Source organism: Phymastichus coffea, unplaced genomic scaffold (assembly GCF_024137745.1).
Source record: "Phymastichus coffea isolate CEN01 unplaced genomic scaffold, Cenicafe_Pcof_1.1 PCOF00118, whole genome shotgun sequence".
Taxonomy (NCBI): domain Eukaryota; kingdom Metazoa; phylum Arthropoda; class Insecta; order Hymenoptera; family Eulophidae; genus Phymastichus; species Phymastichus coffea.
In genome coordinates this window covers 246211-262001 of record NW_026706929.1, presented here as the reverse complement: position 1 = coordinate 262001, position 15791 = coordinate 246211, and the positions used below count along the sequence as shown (strand labels likewise).

Here is a 15791-nt window from a genome sequence, read left to right as displayed (position 1 = left end):
CTATTTTGATAGATTTTATGTGTTTTTGATTTATTTTCACAAATATCGTCTAGTTTTTGAGCAAAAATCATTGGGCTAATTGTTAAGATAAGATTTTTTATTTTTTATGAAACATACTTAACTTGTATGCATATTTCTAGATAAACATCGTAATAACAACTTGCAAAATAATGTACAATCACTAGGTTTTTCTAATTTAATAATCATTTTTAAATTACAAAAAAAAAATCTATAAGCCATCTTTGTTTCTACATTATAAAAATATTGAATGTTACAATAAATAAAAAACTAAATAATTATGATGTATATATAACGCCATAGATATTTTTTATACAGCTATATTTGAAGTTAACTTCGACATTTCGACTTTTAAAACCGACTGTTTAGACTGTTCAGGTTTTGTCGTTTTGTAGATGGTGGTGGTCAGGGATAAGTCTCAAACTAAGAGTTGAGTTGAGATTTGGGACGTCGATATACAATATGCATTACTCACTTTGATAAATACTCGACATAACATGAAATATTGCACTGAAAATTTCACTGAAATATTTCAGAAAAACCTTGCAAAGATATTGTAAAAATGTTTGTGAAATAAATTATGAAGGTTCTATTAAAATGTTTCATGTAATATATCCAAAACGTATTGCAAAAATGTTTCGTTAATAGTATATTACGATACAAGTGCGGGAAAGAGTTTCTCATCTCGTGTACCTTTCCATCCTCGCTTCGCTCGGGCGTAAACGCCACACGAGACAAGAATACACTTTCCGGCACTTGTATCGTAATGTACTATTTTGTGAACATTTCATTGGTTACTGAACTCTCCCATGACCACAAAATTGTAAATATGGCGTACGTGTAGAAAATTGATCATTTTAACGAAGTAGACCTCGAGGTAGAGAGTAAGACTACGGGATAGCATGTGGATATTTGAAGGAATTTTTATTGGATTTGGAATTTTTTGTATGAGATATTTTGAAATGAGGTTATTTCAACATTAAGGATCTGGTATTAGTTCAATTTCCATAAAAATCGGACGTTCTAGTTTTTCCCGGAAGCTATCAATTTATATTTTCCTTTTTACCTAAATTTATACCTTATACCTTTAGTTGATTACATTTATCATTTTTGGGGTAAATCTATATTTGGGATGAGATCACATTTATACCCACAATGTTTGTCAAATTAAGCAAATATCTATTATCATTACAAAATGAGTTAAAAGAAAACGGTAGTTTTACCATCTATATACATATATATTTATATTGTCGAAATACATTTAAGTAACCAAATCTAATTTACGCAAACAGGGAACTTTTTGGAAACTTTATTATACAAATACGATAAAAAATGAATATTATTCTATTCAATTGTTGAAAGTGATATTTAAAAAGTTACGATATTAATAATAGTTTTTAGAATAAATAAATTTTAAATTACGGCGTTTATAGGCATTCTTGCATTTCTATACAGTTTAGCAAAAAAGTACTGTGGCAATTATTGAGTTTTGAGCACTGAATGAATTCTAATACTTTTCTTTAAGTTAGTATAAGTTTTATGTTAAAATTTAATTTAACAAAAAGTTTTTTTTTTTGATAATTTTAAACATAATTATTTCATGTATATAGGTTTTTTACGGTGTATACTTATTATATCGTAGCGGCATTGGTTACAAAATATGTGCAGTAATTTAAAGATCTCTATGTTCATAAGCATTGTATTAGTTTTTCTTATTAATATTCTATTTACAATCGCAAAATAATGGTTGAAAAGTAAATGTGTAGCTAAAAACAAAGTATGCATATTGCTTGAATTTATTGGCACCGCGTGAAAATAAAGAACTTACTTTGAAATTTTATCGAAATAAAAAACCATTCTGTACGAAATACATTTTATGTATATAACATTAATACAAGCGTTGGAATGATTACAAGGAAAAACGTTCATTAAGTTAAATACAATTAATTTTTCTAAAACAGGCTGTTTTCAATCTTAGATCTTTGTAATTACTCGCAAAGTCATGCTTCAATCAAGCCAATATAAAATGAACGACTAACTCGCTAGCATATTCTTTCAAATAAGCCCATCGTCATCGAAATCGACTGAATCTGAGTTAAACTATTATAAAGACATGCGCAAAAGTAACATAAAAAATCATGTTAAATTCAGAACCTCTTACGTATTTTTTTATTAATGTTTATATTGACTTGAAAAATGTGTGGATTTTTAAAGTTGGAATAATATGTATTCTGATTTCAACAGACGTATTACAACGATAATGAAAAATTTATGTACACCTCCAAGACTAATTTTTCTCCTGAAAAAACAATTGTTTATTCAACTTTATTTTAGTATTATTTTAGTATTAAATCAAAAGACTTAATATTTAATTATTTTTCTTGTATTATATACAATTTTCTACTTTATTTGACAATTAAATGCATGCTATTCAGAAAAATTTTAGAAATTCCATCAATCTACTTAACAACAAAAATTGAACTTCTGTTGAACTGATACATATATTCCTTCTGTCGTGTTGTTCCGGTTTCACTAAAGCTTGTTGGCATAGCAAACTCATTCGTTAATCAATATTTCAGTGAACATTAAGTGGTAGCAATGTGTTTGTGTATTGGACCTATGAAATCTGGAAAAACTTTACTTTTAAGAAAACTTCGCGGAGATGATATTGACGATGCTACGTCCGTGGTACAAACTAATGGTATCAATCTTTTTATGATACGAAGTAATGATAAACAATTTGAGTTGGAAATCCGGGAAATCGGTGGTAGTATGGCACCTATCTGGAAACATCATCTAGACAGGGTATTTATATAAATTATTTTTTCAATAATAATATATTCAAAAATATTTCATTTGCTTCAAATTTACGTCAATTATACGAAACGTTTAATGTAAAATATGAAATAAAAAAAAATTATACAAGTCTTATTTAAACGTAATTTCTGATATTTTACTACATACAGGTGTATAAGGTGATCTACGTAGTTGATACAAGTAACTTATGTCAAATAAGTGCTGCAGGTGTATTACTTTATTCATTATTGGTCGAACCACAACTGGAACGAGCAAAATTTGCTTTAATACTCACAAAAATGGACTTATCCTATCGCCAAATGAGAAATGAGGCTCTTCTCATGCTACATTTTTCTCGTCTCCAAAGAGAAGTTCGTCAAGAAATCACGGTTATCGAGGCCAGTGGAGTTACAGGACTAGGTGTCGAGAAATTGAGAGAATGGATATTTGATCCAGTAACCTTGGCGAACGCAAGTCGTCGGTGAACATTTATAAATGTTAAACTATTGGTGTTTTTGAAAATCTATATTTTTCTGTTGAACCATTGTTTTTGTTTTGGAAACTACATTAATAAAATTATAAAATTTGCTTTAGATTGAATCAAAGGAAAAATCTCTATATAATGAGATCATAATCTACATCAAACTTATAAAGATATGAATTTTCCTATATTTTACAAACTGTAAATGTTACTTTCACGGGCAGTTGATTCATGAATCTGATGAATTATATATAATTAACGAATGCCATGAATTTGAGTTTGACTCTTACATATTTACATAACTCACGGTGTACTCATTATTACGAGATAACTACACTCATCGTTTCATTTCCTTGTAATCGCGCTTGGGTATTAGATTAAAATAAATAACCTTGTCACTTGTCACACAATTACTGTAAAATTAATAAAAATAATAAGAAAAAAGAATTTAGTGTATCCTCGTAAGATCTTCAACTATCTTCACTAAATCATCAACTGTTGCTTCTTTCTTCATACCACTACCGTCGTCAATCTAAAATATAATGAATATATTTTTGAACAATGTATTAATTAAATTAACCGAAACAAAACTGGAAACTCACCACTAAACCCATGGCAACTTCAGCCATTTTTTCGTGACTTAAATCCAAGAAACTTTCGATTAAATCTCCATCAATGAAACCTTCACATTGTTCGATCTTCAAATCGGTGTTGAAACTTCTCCAGAAATGATGTTCAATTTTACCAACGCTCTTAATAACAGATGTTAATCTATCTTCTAAATTACGTAGAAATTCGTAGAAAGATGATGGAATTTGTGTGACGAGACCAATTGCACCGCTTACTGTACCAAAAAGAACACAACCATGAGTAGGGGTACTCGATTCACCTAAATGCTGCATTACTAGAGATCCATGTCGAAACACGTTAACCATATCTCCTAAATGAAATTGTCCAACTTCTTGCATTTGTTGCCTTTCTTCTTCTGAAGTTGCGGCGCTGTAAGAAATAGACACGAATATAATAAATATAAAAACGATTTGATGATTTATTGAACGCACCTGTCTTTTTGACAAACAAAAAGATTGAAACAATTTTCTGATCCTAAGAAGGTGTCATCATCCAATATTTCAATAGCCGTCATCCAATTAGGATTGTAATCTCTAGCTATTTCCTCGAAGCTACCTTCCATAGTCTTATATTGTAGTAAAGTTACTGATCTCATCAAATCACCAACAAGTACAAAATCGCCTTTTGTTTTCAAGTACAAAGCTATAATGTTATTGAAATGACTACATTCCAATCTTAACTCTTTTTCAGCAGTCCATTCAAATAACCTGACAGTACTGTTGATACTTGCTAAAAGTTTACCATTAAACTCGATAAGTGAATAGCATGAACCCTTGATTTCTTTCTCTGCTACCTAAAAGAAGCACAGGATTAGTTATAAAATCAAGGACAATGTCGTTACTTTCCTTTTTTTAATTACAATATACCTGTGTTAGTTTACCGTCATTCCATTGATAGAGTAAAATTCTACCCATTTTAGGTTCAGACTCGTCAGGGTTGATTAAAGCTGTACCAACAACAAAGTATGGGGTTGGATCTTCGCCTAATCTCGTAGAAATGAGCGACATTGCATATTCACTTGGCATAAGAGTATGAGCATGAAGTACTTCAAAGGTATGTTGATCAACAATTAAGAGATTGTGAACTTCAACTTCTTGACCTATGTCGTTAGCCGTGTTACTCGGCTTATTGTGACTGGCAATAGGATTGCTGTTTGACACAGCAGCAGCCTGCGTTGATGCAGATGGCCGGACAATATTGATGCCGTTGGTTTCTTGAACATCTACACGCATTGTTATCACACCAAAAGTTTGAGTAATTTCTTGATAAGCAATTCTTCTGGGTGACTCGCCTAAGGGTACTGTTCTGATGTGAAGTTTTTGAATTTCATCAATTGTTCCAATGGTAACTGAAAAAAGAATCGAAGTGCAACAAAAAGTATTTAAAAAAAACTCCAAATAAAAATTAATTTTCTAAAAGTTTCAGGATTATTTACCAGTACTATCAGTTGCAAGAGCCAAACTATCTGGGTATGATTCTGCATTCAGTGAGCACATGTGATTAACTTCTTTCAAGTTCACATTACTGAACACGAGCTTGTGATTGGAACTGTAAATGACTGTAGGACGATCTGAGCAGGCAAAAACGTTGGTGGTCGAAAGAGATCTGAATGTCCTCAAAACTGTTGGTTGGGTGCCTAAAGTAACTTTCTTTTTATCAGCTAGCATTCCATTTTGCTTGTTTAGAGTGAAATAGTACATGCTTCCATCTCCCAAAGCACATAACAAGTATGTGTTGCCTTCAAAGCAAGTCATAAGTATGGACCTAGGGATTATTTCTCCACCAAGCAACTCTTTGTTTATTTCTTCTAATTTTGGTAGAGTTAAAATGCGAACTGATATATCTGTCCACAAACCAACAGCAACAAGTTTTGCTTCATTGCTTCCATCCAATAGGGAAATGTCAAGACAGGCAACTTCATGTTGAAGAGTTGTAAAGCCTTTTGATACTATTTGATTGCCATTTATTTCCAAATAGAACAGATCATTTCCAGTGGCACAAAGTACCTGAGTACCATTGCAAGCAACAACACTGATATTTCTTTTGTTATCTGGTTCCCATTCAGAAATGACGGATTTAGTTTCAGAGGATACAAGTCTTGTTGATGTTGGCGTAATCTGAATAATTATATCATTGGTAACATTTCCTGTATGGAAAGTCTGTTCATCCGCAACGAATCCTGGTATTTCTGTTTCTTCTACTTCTTCACCATTCAATACCAACACTCTTGTTTGACCCACAAAAGACAATACTAAAGTATTGTCAAAATTGCCTCCTCCAACTTTCAGAGCCCACATTCCTTTAATTCCAGGTAAGTCTATACTTGCATGTTCTTGAATGCCAATTCCATTTCTGATTATTCTCAGTGAACCTTCTTTGAAAGCACCTGAGCAAGTGACAATTTGCCCTTGCCCTTGTCTCTCAAGATCAACAACAGCCATGTCAACAATGGGAGCAAGATTAGTAAAAGTTTCCATAGGAACACAGTAGGATCCGTTTTCATCAGCTTTGGTGATTAATTTAATTAATTGTGAATCACCTAAACGGCTACCAACAAAAATCACACCATTATCCAGATATGTAATGCATTCTGGAATACTAACTTCTCCAAGTAACTCCACTTTCAAATCTTTGACAACCATAGAGCCATCTGGCTTTTTATCCTGCTCTAAAAATAACATAAATAAGTGACCTGCCATATCACCTAAAAGATATCGAAGACCTTGATTGTCTACTTTTGCATAGCATGTGATGGTGCTTTGTTTTATAATTGGTGGAACTACTGTGACATATGTAGTACCATCATGGTATAAAATGCTTTCTTGGCCTATAATAATTGCTCCACAAATTGGAGAGGGTACAGGTATAACCATCATAGCTTCACGCTCAACATTATCTTGTCTCCAAGGAATTTTTACAAATTCTTTGTCCCTCAATGAAATTTCATGAGTCTTGACATGTCGACCGTTTATGTCTTGATGAATTAATATCAAAGTAGGATTAGCACAACCATGTAAGAAATTAACATCTTGAACCTAAAAATTGATAATCAATAGTGAGTATTTTTCAAATATACATAAGCAAATATTGAAATCATTATAATTTTACATTTTGTTCATCCATACGAATAGAAGAAGCTTTTAGCTCTGAATTATCTTTGTCAAGTGGAATGATTTTAAATAAACCATCATAGAGTCGTAAACCAATGACCCTTGCTTTAGGATCAATGACAGCCTTGATTCCAGTTTCAGATGCTTTGCCAATTCTATCAGACACATTACCATGTGCTTTTGTGATGATTTCTATATCTTCTCCTTCTCCAATGCACTCCAAAATCATTGCATTGTATCGTGTAGTTAATAGGAAAAGTAAGTCTTTCTTTTCGTGCTATTTGAAAGAGGACGTATGAAGGATCATGAATAAGAGATAATTGAATGTAATTTAGTGTTAATCATATACTTACTTGTGGTCTGAAAAATTTTATGACAGCAATTTTCCCATAGATGCCAACTTCTTTAAGTGGTCTAAGACCCTCTGGAGTAACAAGATAGATCTCAAGTCGCATGTTTTTCGCCAAAATCAAATTTAAGTCGGTAGGTGACGTAAAATTGCCTTGACATAGAAAACACAAAATTAGAGACAAATTATTAGACCCAAAATTGCGCGCTACCTGATAGCGTGAAAAAAAATCAGGTTAACTTACCGGTCACGCATGCTGTGACTGCTGTCGGCTTGTGAGCCGTGACGACGTAATGGTGTGCCAAAGTTTTCATTATTACGCTTTTTGTTAACACTAAATAATCATCGAAAATTTTCGTAAAATTGTTTAATTTGTTAACTGCAAATCACACAAAAACCGACTCTTGACCCTATTCGTGTTTTCAATTTCGCTTGAAGCTTGGACTGAAGTGAGTACCGCATCAAAATTCTGCTTTTAACATTTCGATTACTCGATGGCCTATCAATTTAAATGAAAATCCCACTATTACGATGTCAATTCATTTTAGTTTTTAAATAAAAGGAAAAAACTAATTTTATTGATATCAACTGTTATATGATCTTTTGATATTTTCAGTAACAGTAAATACAAATAGCGAGTGAAAACTATTTATGTTGAATAATACATTTTTACACTACTACGTTTTCGAAAAGATGTTTAAATAAGATATTTCATAACTTTTTCGTGATATTTCCAGTGATAAATTCTAGTGACTTGGCCGAAAAAATGCATTTCGGAAAAATATACTGTTGCTCTTGAATCTTGACCTTGCTTGGCACTTATATCTTACGAGTGTCAACTTTGTTGCAATAATATTCTATCTATAGAGGTTATGTTATGTTAGCTAAAATAGAAAGAGTCGCAAGTTAGTCTTCCAACCGCTGACGATAACGAATAAACATAGCATGTAACGCAGCCGATTGTCACTGTAAAATATTATGAAACTATTTAAAATTTAGTTTTACTTTTTAATGTAAGAAATAGCTGATTTATTGTAAATAGTTTGAAAAATAAGTTAAAGCATGGATAAAGAAGAAAAAATGGATTTTTTTGAGCGATTTTCCAACTTTATGGAACATGATACTAGGGGAGTACAGGTATGCTATGATATCTGTAATTTATTTTGTGATCTACTGATTTTAACATTCATTCTTTTTTAGATAATAACTTATGGAGTAGCAGGTATTGGCTTTTTAGCTGCATTGTACAAGATCAGACCAGTATGTGTCTTATATAACATTTATTTACACTGATATTCTCTGCAATAAAGTTAAACAAATTATAATAGTTTGCTAGGTTTACCAGTCCATCTGATGTGCCTAAACACTTTTTTACCAAAAAAGTCTTACTTGAGGGTACAGTGAAAAATGTAGCACCATCTGAACAGCCATATCTTTTGATAGATCATAAGCCGTTAGTTCCTTTACCTAGACTGGGCATTCAAAAATACTTACCTGTAAAAATAGCTGGTGTAAATATTACTGGAAATGGTAAGTAACTTATAATATTGATTTTTTTCATTATATTTTCCAAGGCTCTCCTATAGATTTTATTTTTCACAGGTATGAGTTGGTTGCAAGCAATAGTTAAGGGACAAAAAGTAAAATTTTTGCCAATAGCTAAGGATAATGAATTTTTGACATGTATAGTGATGCTGGCACAAAAAGATAATGTAAGATGTTTACAAGATATTTGATTCTTATCAGTTGAAAACAATTATTATGATGAATTTTTATTTGTAAAGGAACCAGCATCTATTGGAAAAGAATTGCTAAAAGTAGGATTTGGTACTGTCGCAGACATCAAACCTTTTTTACCAACAGATAAAGATGTAAAAGGTTATCAGAGATCTCTGCAACTTGCTCAAAAATGGGCAGAAAGGAAAAGAAATGGTATTTGGCATTTCAAGTACTCTCCAACAATTCTATGGAAGATAAGAAATAATTTAGATAATAAGCTAAAATCAACTCTCCCAGCTTCATTAGCAAGATATTTCAATATTTAGCTTTAAAAAGTGATGAATGTAATTAAGTTTCTAAATTGAGTTCAAAAATTATTTTATAAACTATTTTATAAGAGAGAAAGTAAAAGCTGTTGAGTTTTTAAAATTTTTAATATAGATACAATCATGTTTAATCAATAAAAACACTCAATTCTATTTATATACAGAATATCGTAAATGTTATGATTGAGATGCACGCAAATCGAGCGTCGATATTTCGGAAAAACAGTTTTTTTGAAAATTTTTGATACTTATATAAATTGATTTTATTGTTTTACAATGAAATATACAAATGAATGAAACTAGTTAACTAATAAGTTGGAAGAGATGAATAATTCATCTTTCGTTTTACAATATTTTCATGGAAGAACCGGCAACAATGTTATTTATGGTATTTTTTCCATGATTTTCCCTCTTGAATTACTCTTGAAGTTATTTTGCAATTTTTACGTTCTAAAGTCCTATAGTAAGTTGTGTATTACGCATATCTTAAATCTAAGTGAAAAGTGCAAAGTCTCTTTGGTTGGTCTTTTTTTATTTATTGGCAAAAAAATTATTTCAAAAAGTTTCTTTCAATGTCTTGTTGCCGACATTTCCACGCATACCTACATAATCACTTCTGAAAGGAAGCTATAAAGAAGGATGTTTCAATGTTTTCTCAAGCTGTCAGTGTGAACATTTCAGTCAAAATAACATACTTTGTATTTCGCCACACCGTAACATACAATTTTCAGCATACCGTAAGATCGGCGCGATTCCCGTAGAATACTCATACGACGATGCTTACTACACAATTTAGCTATCGATTTGTACAGCTTGAAGGACGTAGCGAAAGACGAAATTGCGTCGTTTTATCGAAGGGCCGAAGCCGTAGAAAAATTGCTGAGCTACATAATATACGTCCTGTTGTTGTCAATCTACGAAGAAATGTACAAATGTTCATTGTGCGCGTTGACTGTAAACTGACTTGTCATTTGTGTTGTCCTATAGCTACATATCTGCCGAGTATATCGTAACGTACATAGTAATTAAGTGTATAACTAATCAACGAGTTAAATATGTTACAGACTATACTGAGAGAGCAACAGTGTGTCGAATAGTTGGCATAAATACTTATACGACAAAACGAAAGGGAAAAGCAATTGTACAAGCAGCAATGGGAGCGACGTGTGCTTGGCGATTAGGTCGATCGTTTTTATACACAATACAAAGATACATAATCCGCTCGCAACAGGCCCGACGTCTGGAATGACGCTGCCCGTTTCGCCGACAGCGGCCAAGCGACTGACAAGTGGCGCGCACGCCGCTGGCTGTCGTGCGGAGCGGGCGCGGGCAATAAGCAGGATGGCCGTGGCGCTCGGCGAAATGAGTGCAGGCCCGCGTCACCCGGTCTCTCGGCCGATCAGAACTGCGACTCGGCGGCGACGATGGCGTCGTCCGAGTCGACGAAGGTGACGCGTTTCGCGCGCGCGACGGTGCCCTCAGGGGCCGAGCACTAATGCTATACGGTGATCTCCTGGATCTGGACGCGTTTCTTGACGGTGCCGACGGCCGCTCCGGCGCTCAGTGAGCTGGAGGTGCGCTGCGGCGGCCGCGGCGGATGCGGGTCCTTCTGCCGGCTGAGCGTGCTCACGCGATCGTGACAGCGCTGCGAGTCCTGCGCCTGGTCCTGCAACACAGAGAGGAGCGCAGCTGTGAGGAGGCCCCGAGAGCCCGAGGCGCGAGGCGCCGAGCGCGCACCTGCACGGAGGTCGGGCTCTTGGGTAGGCTGGTGTAGCTGGGCGGCGCCTCCTGGGCGGAGGAGGCCCTGCGCTCGGCGCCCTCCTTGCCGCAGCGGCTGCTCATAGGCAGGCTGTCGTGGCCGTTGCCGGCGGAGGCGCCCAGCGCCACCCGTGCGCGCTTCTTGTCGCGGTCGCGCTGGTAGTAGATGCCGGCGAAGATGAGCATGTTGAGCACGAGCAGGATGCAGCCGACGCCGACGGTGATGGCCAGCGCGGTGGTGGTGCTGTAGTAGTGGCGCGAGGCCAGCCGCTGCAGCAGCTCCGCGTCGTCCTTGTTGTCGTCCAGTATGGCGTTGGCGCTCTGCGTGGCCGGCGTGCCGCGCCGTTGTGCGCCCTCCTGGCCCTCCTCGGCGTCCTCACGGCTCGGCGTCGCGCACGAGGTCGTCGACGACGAGCTGCTCGCTCGGCCGCCGCTGCCGCCGTCGCCGCCGCCGCCCGGCAGTGGCACCGGCGTGTACCACTCGTCGCGCACCGGCCCTGTCGAGCGCGCCTTCAGCTCAGTTGCCGCTCCTCTCGGCTCCCCTCGGCTCCCCTCGGCTCCCTCACTCACCCGCGTAGAAGGCGTCCTCCTTCTCCCGGAAGTGGTGGTGCTTCATCGAGACATCGTCGCCTGGCTGGTGCAACTGCGGGATAAGGTTCAGCCACACCGCCATCTTGTGTCCCCGGTAGTGGTTCTTCATCTTCGGCTTGAGGGCTGCGCGGCATTGATCGTTCGCAGGTCAGACGGCGCTCAGCGGCTCGCCATTCGTGGCCGTGGAAACTCACCGATCATAAGGTACTGCTGGCTGCCGGTCTCGTACTTGTCCCAAGTGAGGCCCCGATAGCGAGTCTTCTCCTTGACGGTGCCGTAGTCCACGGTCTCGATGTGGTGCGGCTCGTTGGGGTTGCCCGTCTTGGCGAAGTTGGTGAAGAAGGTGAGCACCGCCTCGGCGACGCCCTGGTCGGCGCGCGAGTAGTTTTGCGGGAAGAAGCGGCCGCCTGCGATCAGCGGCAAGCCGAACACGTACGGGATCGCCTCGCCTCGTACGCTGCCCAGCCTCTGTTTCGGAGTGCAACTTGAGCCTCTACTCGTCGACGACCGACGGGGCGCACCTGCTCGGCCTCGGCCGGAGCGCCTCGTCGGCTTTAATAGCTTGGGAACAGTACGACGCACGGCACTACTTCTATCGCGCGAACGACCGCATGAAAAAGCATTTTCTCGCTTCACTCGCCAACAAAAAGATCCGAAAGCGCCGCGCGCGGCTTAGAAAAGCAGCAAGAAAAGGTGGGCGCAAAAAGGGCAACGCGAGAGTTCACTCGAGAGCTAGCGTAGTATTATAAAAAGTGTTTTATAATGCATAATGCGAGCGAATCTGGCACAAAACAAACGCGAGGTCTGAAATACGCTTTGCCTCGTCCCGCGGAGCCGGTGCGAGGGAAAAAGCCCGGAAATAGCGCAGGAAAAGGTGTAACGAGGGAGAAAAACGCTGGAGGAGCGCGGGGAGAATGGAAAATATTATTACGAAATGAAGAGCTGCAACGAGCTCGCTTTTAATTACAGAGGAGATCTGCTGCCGGCCGTTGCCTCGCCTGCTGCCTCGCTTGCCTCGCGCGTAATTGCCGCACTGAGGAATTCACTTGGAGACGCGCGCCCGTCACTAATTGAATCTTGAATCGCCAACTTGCCGCCGAACGCCGAAAAAATTGAATGGAAAGCGATATGCCGAGTGATTTTAATTTGGACCGCGCGTAGCTCTGCATTACGGCCGAGTTATCGCGTCGACGCTTATATTCCGGGCCGCTCGCAGTCGACGGGCCAACTTGTTCCGGCGAAGAGTTCGCTATTGCTCGGCGGATGGCTATATAGCGCGAGTTTGCGACGACTCGCTGCCGCGGCTTTGCCTGATTTTTCGAGCGCGCTCCTCAAGTCTCTGTTAACGGGTCTTCTGGCTTTCTAATTTCGTTAGTCTTCCTCGGGTATTATCAAAATTGCGGACTAACTTTTCAAACTTCAAATATTGTTCGAAATTGCAGCAACGACCGAGTTGCCGGCTGGCTCGGCAGCACCACTTATACCTATACATTTTATAATGCTCCTCCCGAGAAACCTTTCAATTCAATAATCAACTTTCTTGTTTTCAGCAGCTTTTCAATCTGACGCTCATCCAGTTACCTCGGCGTCGTGCCGGCGAAACGCTTGGCTGCAGCTCTCACGACGCAATTAACGATCCCGAGAAAATTGACAATAAAATCGGCGCAACGATCGCAATTCGACGGCCGAACGATCGACGAGCCGCGGCCGAGTAAAAGGTCCGGCGCCGGCTCAATTCCGCAAAACCTCGCCGATCGCCTTTTGTTTGAACGAAAAAAGCTCGCACTTTTATGGCCCATAAAGCTCAAAAGATCTCGTACAAGCGACTCTCAGCTGCATCGAGCCACCGGCCGTCCGCTCGCAAAGCCCGGCGAAGCTTACAAATTTATTAAATCATACATCTCTGATACGCCAGCTGAGGCACCGCGAAAAGGAGAACGAAAAAACCGCGAAAACACGTCCAGACGCATAAATTCCCTTGCGCCAGTATATTTAACGCACAAAGCTCGTCCTAAAAAATAGTACCGCCCCCCCCGTCCCCCGCTCTCTCTCTCTCTCTCTCTCTCTCTCTCTCTCTCTCTCTTTGGAAGAGGATGGGAGCCGTGGTATTCTTCCAGCGCGAGATGAGCTTGGCCATCGATTTTCATCCACCTGGGCGCAACGTGTACACTCCCTCGCACACGAACGCGCGCGGGCCGCATGAAAGGAACTTTGAGGCGCGCGCACAAAGGACCGCGCTCGCTCATTGCTTCCGCCGCCCGAAAACTCGGCCTTTTTATCGCGTGCTCCGCTTGCTTACCCCCCGACAGAAGACCTCCCGCTTCTTCTTCTTCTTCTTCTTCTTCTTCCTCCACGTCGCGCATAAAATAAAGCCCGAAAAAGCACAAGGCTCGCGTCGATTGAACGCGAAATCGCCTTATCCGACATCTCGAGTGTTGATTGCTCCTTCGCAACGTCCAGCTATCGGATGAACCGAATTGAAAGGCAATAATTTCCGTTTCGATGTTCGTTAGCGATGAATATCTGCTTTAAGAGCACGCTGTGATGCTGAAACAGTGGCTGGGGACTTGGCAACGGGGATGAAATCGTCATCGAGTGAAAACAGTTGTTTCTAGTGGAGAAAGTAAGAGAAGCGGAGAGGGCCACTGCACGATCCGTAGCTGGATATCGGAGTTCCACTCTACGACTGGCGCTCAGCAGGCCTGAATTTTGCCATTGAAAATTTCTAATGTCTAATGAGCGCGAGTAGACTTTGAGCAGACGAGTGGCGAGCACGGTAAAGGGAAGCCGAGCGAAGGTCGCCGTATAGGGCAGGGAAAGAGGGGCGAAGAAGCGCAAAGGGCTGACCTGCGGATAGTCGCTGTCCTTAGTCTGGTAATTGAAGTGGAAGAAGTAGGTGTTGGCCCCGCGCCTGGCGTGGTAGAAGGCGATTCGCATGAGGGGCGCAACCGTGTGGCCGTCGCTGAGCGCTTCCATGGTCGACTCGCGGATGTTGATGGGGTGCAGCACCGGTTTGTCCCAGTCGGTGTACTCGTTCCTCACCGCGCTAAAGATCTCGTTAAGATGATACACGTAGGCGTTGCGGATGAAGGTGCGCAGCACCCGATTGCGCTGGTCCTCCTCGAAGCCGTATTGGATGTCGTTGGCGTTGAAGTCCAGATAGGACTCGGCGGTGCTGCAGCCCAGCACCAGCGGCACCTTGATGAACGCATCGCTCAGCCGCTCCATGTCGAGGCCCGGTTCCGGGTGGGAGCCGTCCACCGGCACGCTCGGTCCGATCGACGGCATGAATCTGCGGGCCATCGCCGGTTTCCGCTCAGTGCAAGTTAGCGTTAGATTCGTCCCGCTATCCTTCGGGTCTTTAGTCCTCGGACAACGTCGCCCGTTCTTCCTTATCGCTCGCACTTGTGTCGTCGAGTTGCCGAGTTACCGAGTTGCCGAGCCCGTCGATTATGCCGGCTCGCTTTCAACCCCCTCGCGGCTCTTTCGCCCGCTTCGTTCAATCGACTCATCCCATCTTCGTAAAACCGTTAGCACTGCTCCGAATCCGTTTATCGGCTAAAATAATGGCGCGCACGAAACATGCACTCGAGCGTCCAGTCGCGGTCATCCAAAATTCGAAAACGGCCTTTGCGAGTAGGGTCCCGTTGGCAATCGCGGCGACGTTGTTTGCATCAGTGATCTGTGCGCCAATAGCATACTTAATCTCGTTGAGCTCGACGCCGAGGATGGCCTCGAGGGATGAGGCGCGCAGACACTCAGCGATATCCTCGTCGTTCTCGTAGCGGCAGTCGAGCTGCTTGGCGACCTGCGTCCGCAGTTCGTTCGGGTCGTGAACCGCAGCCCAGGGGCTCAGCGCCGAGCCGCTCAGCAGGACCACGTTGTGGAACAGACCTGTGTGCCAGCGCATTTTAAATGTACATACGTTATGCGACCTTTCGTTTTCGTCGCTTGCAATTTCACGTTTGACGCGCAGGCGTTGATTAGTTTGCCCGACCGGCGCGCAGTTCGAT

General features: G+C 40.6%; 4 protein-coding genes across 5 annotated transcripts in view; 2 read left to right on the top strand and 2 right to left on the bottom strand.

Annotated features, from left to right (window-relative positions):
• The first annotated feature begins 804 nt into the window (after positions 1-804).
• On the top strand, positions 805-3299 carry LOC131671039 (ADP-ribosylation factor-like protein 16). 2 transcript variants are annotated; one of them, XM_058947149.1, is made up of 3 exons: positions 805-1008; positions 2598-2823; positions 2985-3299. In XM_058947149.1, exons 2-3 carry the CDS (start codon positions 2617-2619, stop codon positions 3297-3299), a joined length of 522 nt encoding a protein of 173 aa, XP_058803132.1. In that variant the 5' UTR covers positions 805-1008; positions 2598-2616. The 2 variants fall into 2 exon arrangements, with proteins under 2 accessions (XP_058803132.1, XP_058803133.1); XM_058947150.1 differs by lacking the exon at positions 805-1008 and adding an exon at positions 1472-1542.
• A 26-nt stretch (positions 3300-3325) lies between these two features.
• On the bottom strand, positions 3326-7827 carry LOC131671075 (DNA damage-binding protein 1). Its single transcript, XM_058947217.1, has 8 exons — positions 7629-7827; positions 7389-7537; positions 7034-7312; positions 5361-6960; positions 4792-5273; positions 4357-4718; positions 3898-4294; positions 3326-3827 (listed from the first exon to the last, which is right to left on the bottom strand). The coding sequence occupies exons 1-8, from the start codon at positions 7696-7698 to the stop codon at positions 3744-3746; spliced, it is 3423 nt and encodes a 1140-aa protein (XP_058803200.1). The 5' UTR covers positions 7699-7827; the 3' UTR covers positions 3326-3743.
• A 284-nt stretch (positions 7828-8111) lies between these two features.
• On the top strand, positions 8112-9566 carry LOC131670999 (protein C3orf33 homolog). The gene is made up of 5 exons (XM_058947089.1): positions 8112-8521; positions 8585-8644; positions 8713-8914; positions 8987-9096; positions 9169-9566. The coding sequence occupies exons 1-5, from the start codon at positions 8447-8449 to the stop codon at positions 9427-9429; spliced, it is 708 nt and encodes a 235-aa protein (XP_058803072.1). The 5' UTR covers positions 8112-8446; the 3' UTR covers positions 9430-9566.
• Positions 9567-10924: 1358 nt separating this feature from the next.
• Positions 10925-15791, bottom strand: part of LOC131670996 (neuroligin-4, X-linked-like) — a 70627-nt gene continuing 65760 nt past the window's right edge. Inside the window, exons 6-11 of the mRNA XM_058947087.1 lie at positions 15480-15672; positions 14626-15070; positions 11973-12246; positions 11758-11901; positions 11167-11684; positions 10925-11095 (exon numbers count right to left, since the gene is read on the bottom strand). Of these exons, the coding sequence (XP_058803070.1) occupies positions 10928-11095; positions 11167-11684; positions 11758-11901; positions 11973-12246; positions 14626-15070; positions 15480-15672 (1742 nt within the window). The 3' untranslated portion in view covers positions 10925-10927. The remainder of the gene's footprint in view (positions 11096-11166; positions 11685-11757; positions 11902-11972; positions 12247-14625; positions 15071-15479; positions 15673-15791) is intronic.

Excerpts from the sequence above, each read along its gene's own strand:
- LOC131671039 (XM_058947149.1), top strand. The coding sequence starts at position 2,617 with ATGTGTTTGTGTATTGGACCTATGAAATCTGGAAAAACTTTACTTTTA. Across the intron at positions 2,824-2,984 it reads GGAAACATCATCTAGACAGG|GTGTATAAGGTGATCTACGT; the intron begins GTATTTATATAA and ends TACTACATACAG.
- LOC131671075 (XM_058947217.1), bottom strand. The coding sequence starts at position 7,698 with ATGAAAACTTTGGCACACCATTACGTCGTCACGGCTCACAAGCCGACA. Across the intron at positions 7,313-7,388 it reads TAAAATTTTTCAGACCACAA|CACGAAAAGAAAGACTTACT; the intron begins GTAAGTATATGA and ends TCTTTCAAATAG. Across the intron at positions 6,961-7,033 it reads TTCGTATGGATGAACAAAAT|GTTCAAGATGTTAATTTCTT; the intron begins GTAAAATTATAA and ends ATCAATTTTTAG.
- LOC131670999 (XM_058947089.1), top strand. The coding sequence starts at position 8,447 with ATGGATAAAGAAGAAAAAATGGATTTTTTTGAGCGATTTTCCAACTTT. Across the intron at positions 8,522-8,584 it reads ATGATACTAGGGGAGTACAG|ATAATAACTTATGGAGTAGC; the intron begins GTATGCTATGAT and ends ATTCTTTTTTAG. Across the intron at positions 9,097-9,168 it reads TGCTGGCACAAAAAGATAAT|GAACCAGCATCTATTGGAAA; the intron begins GTAAGATGTTTA and ends TTATTTGTAAAG.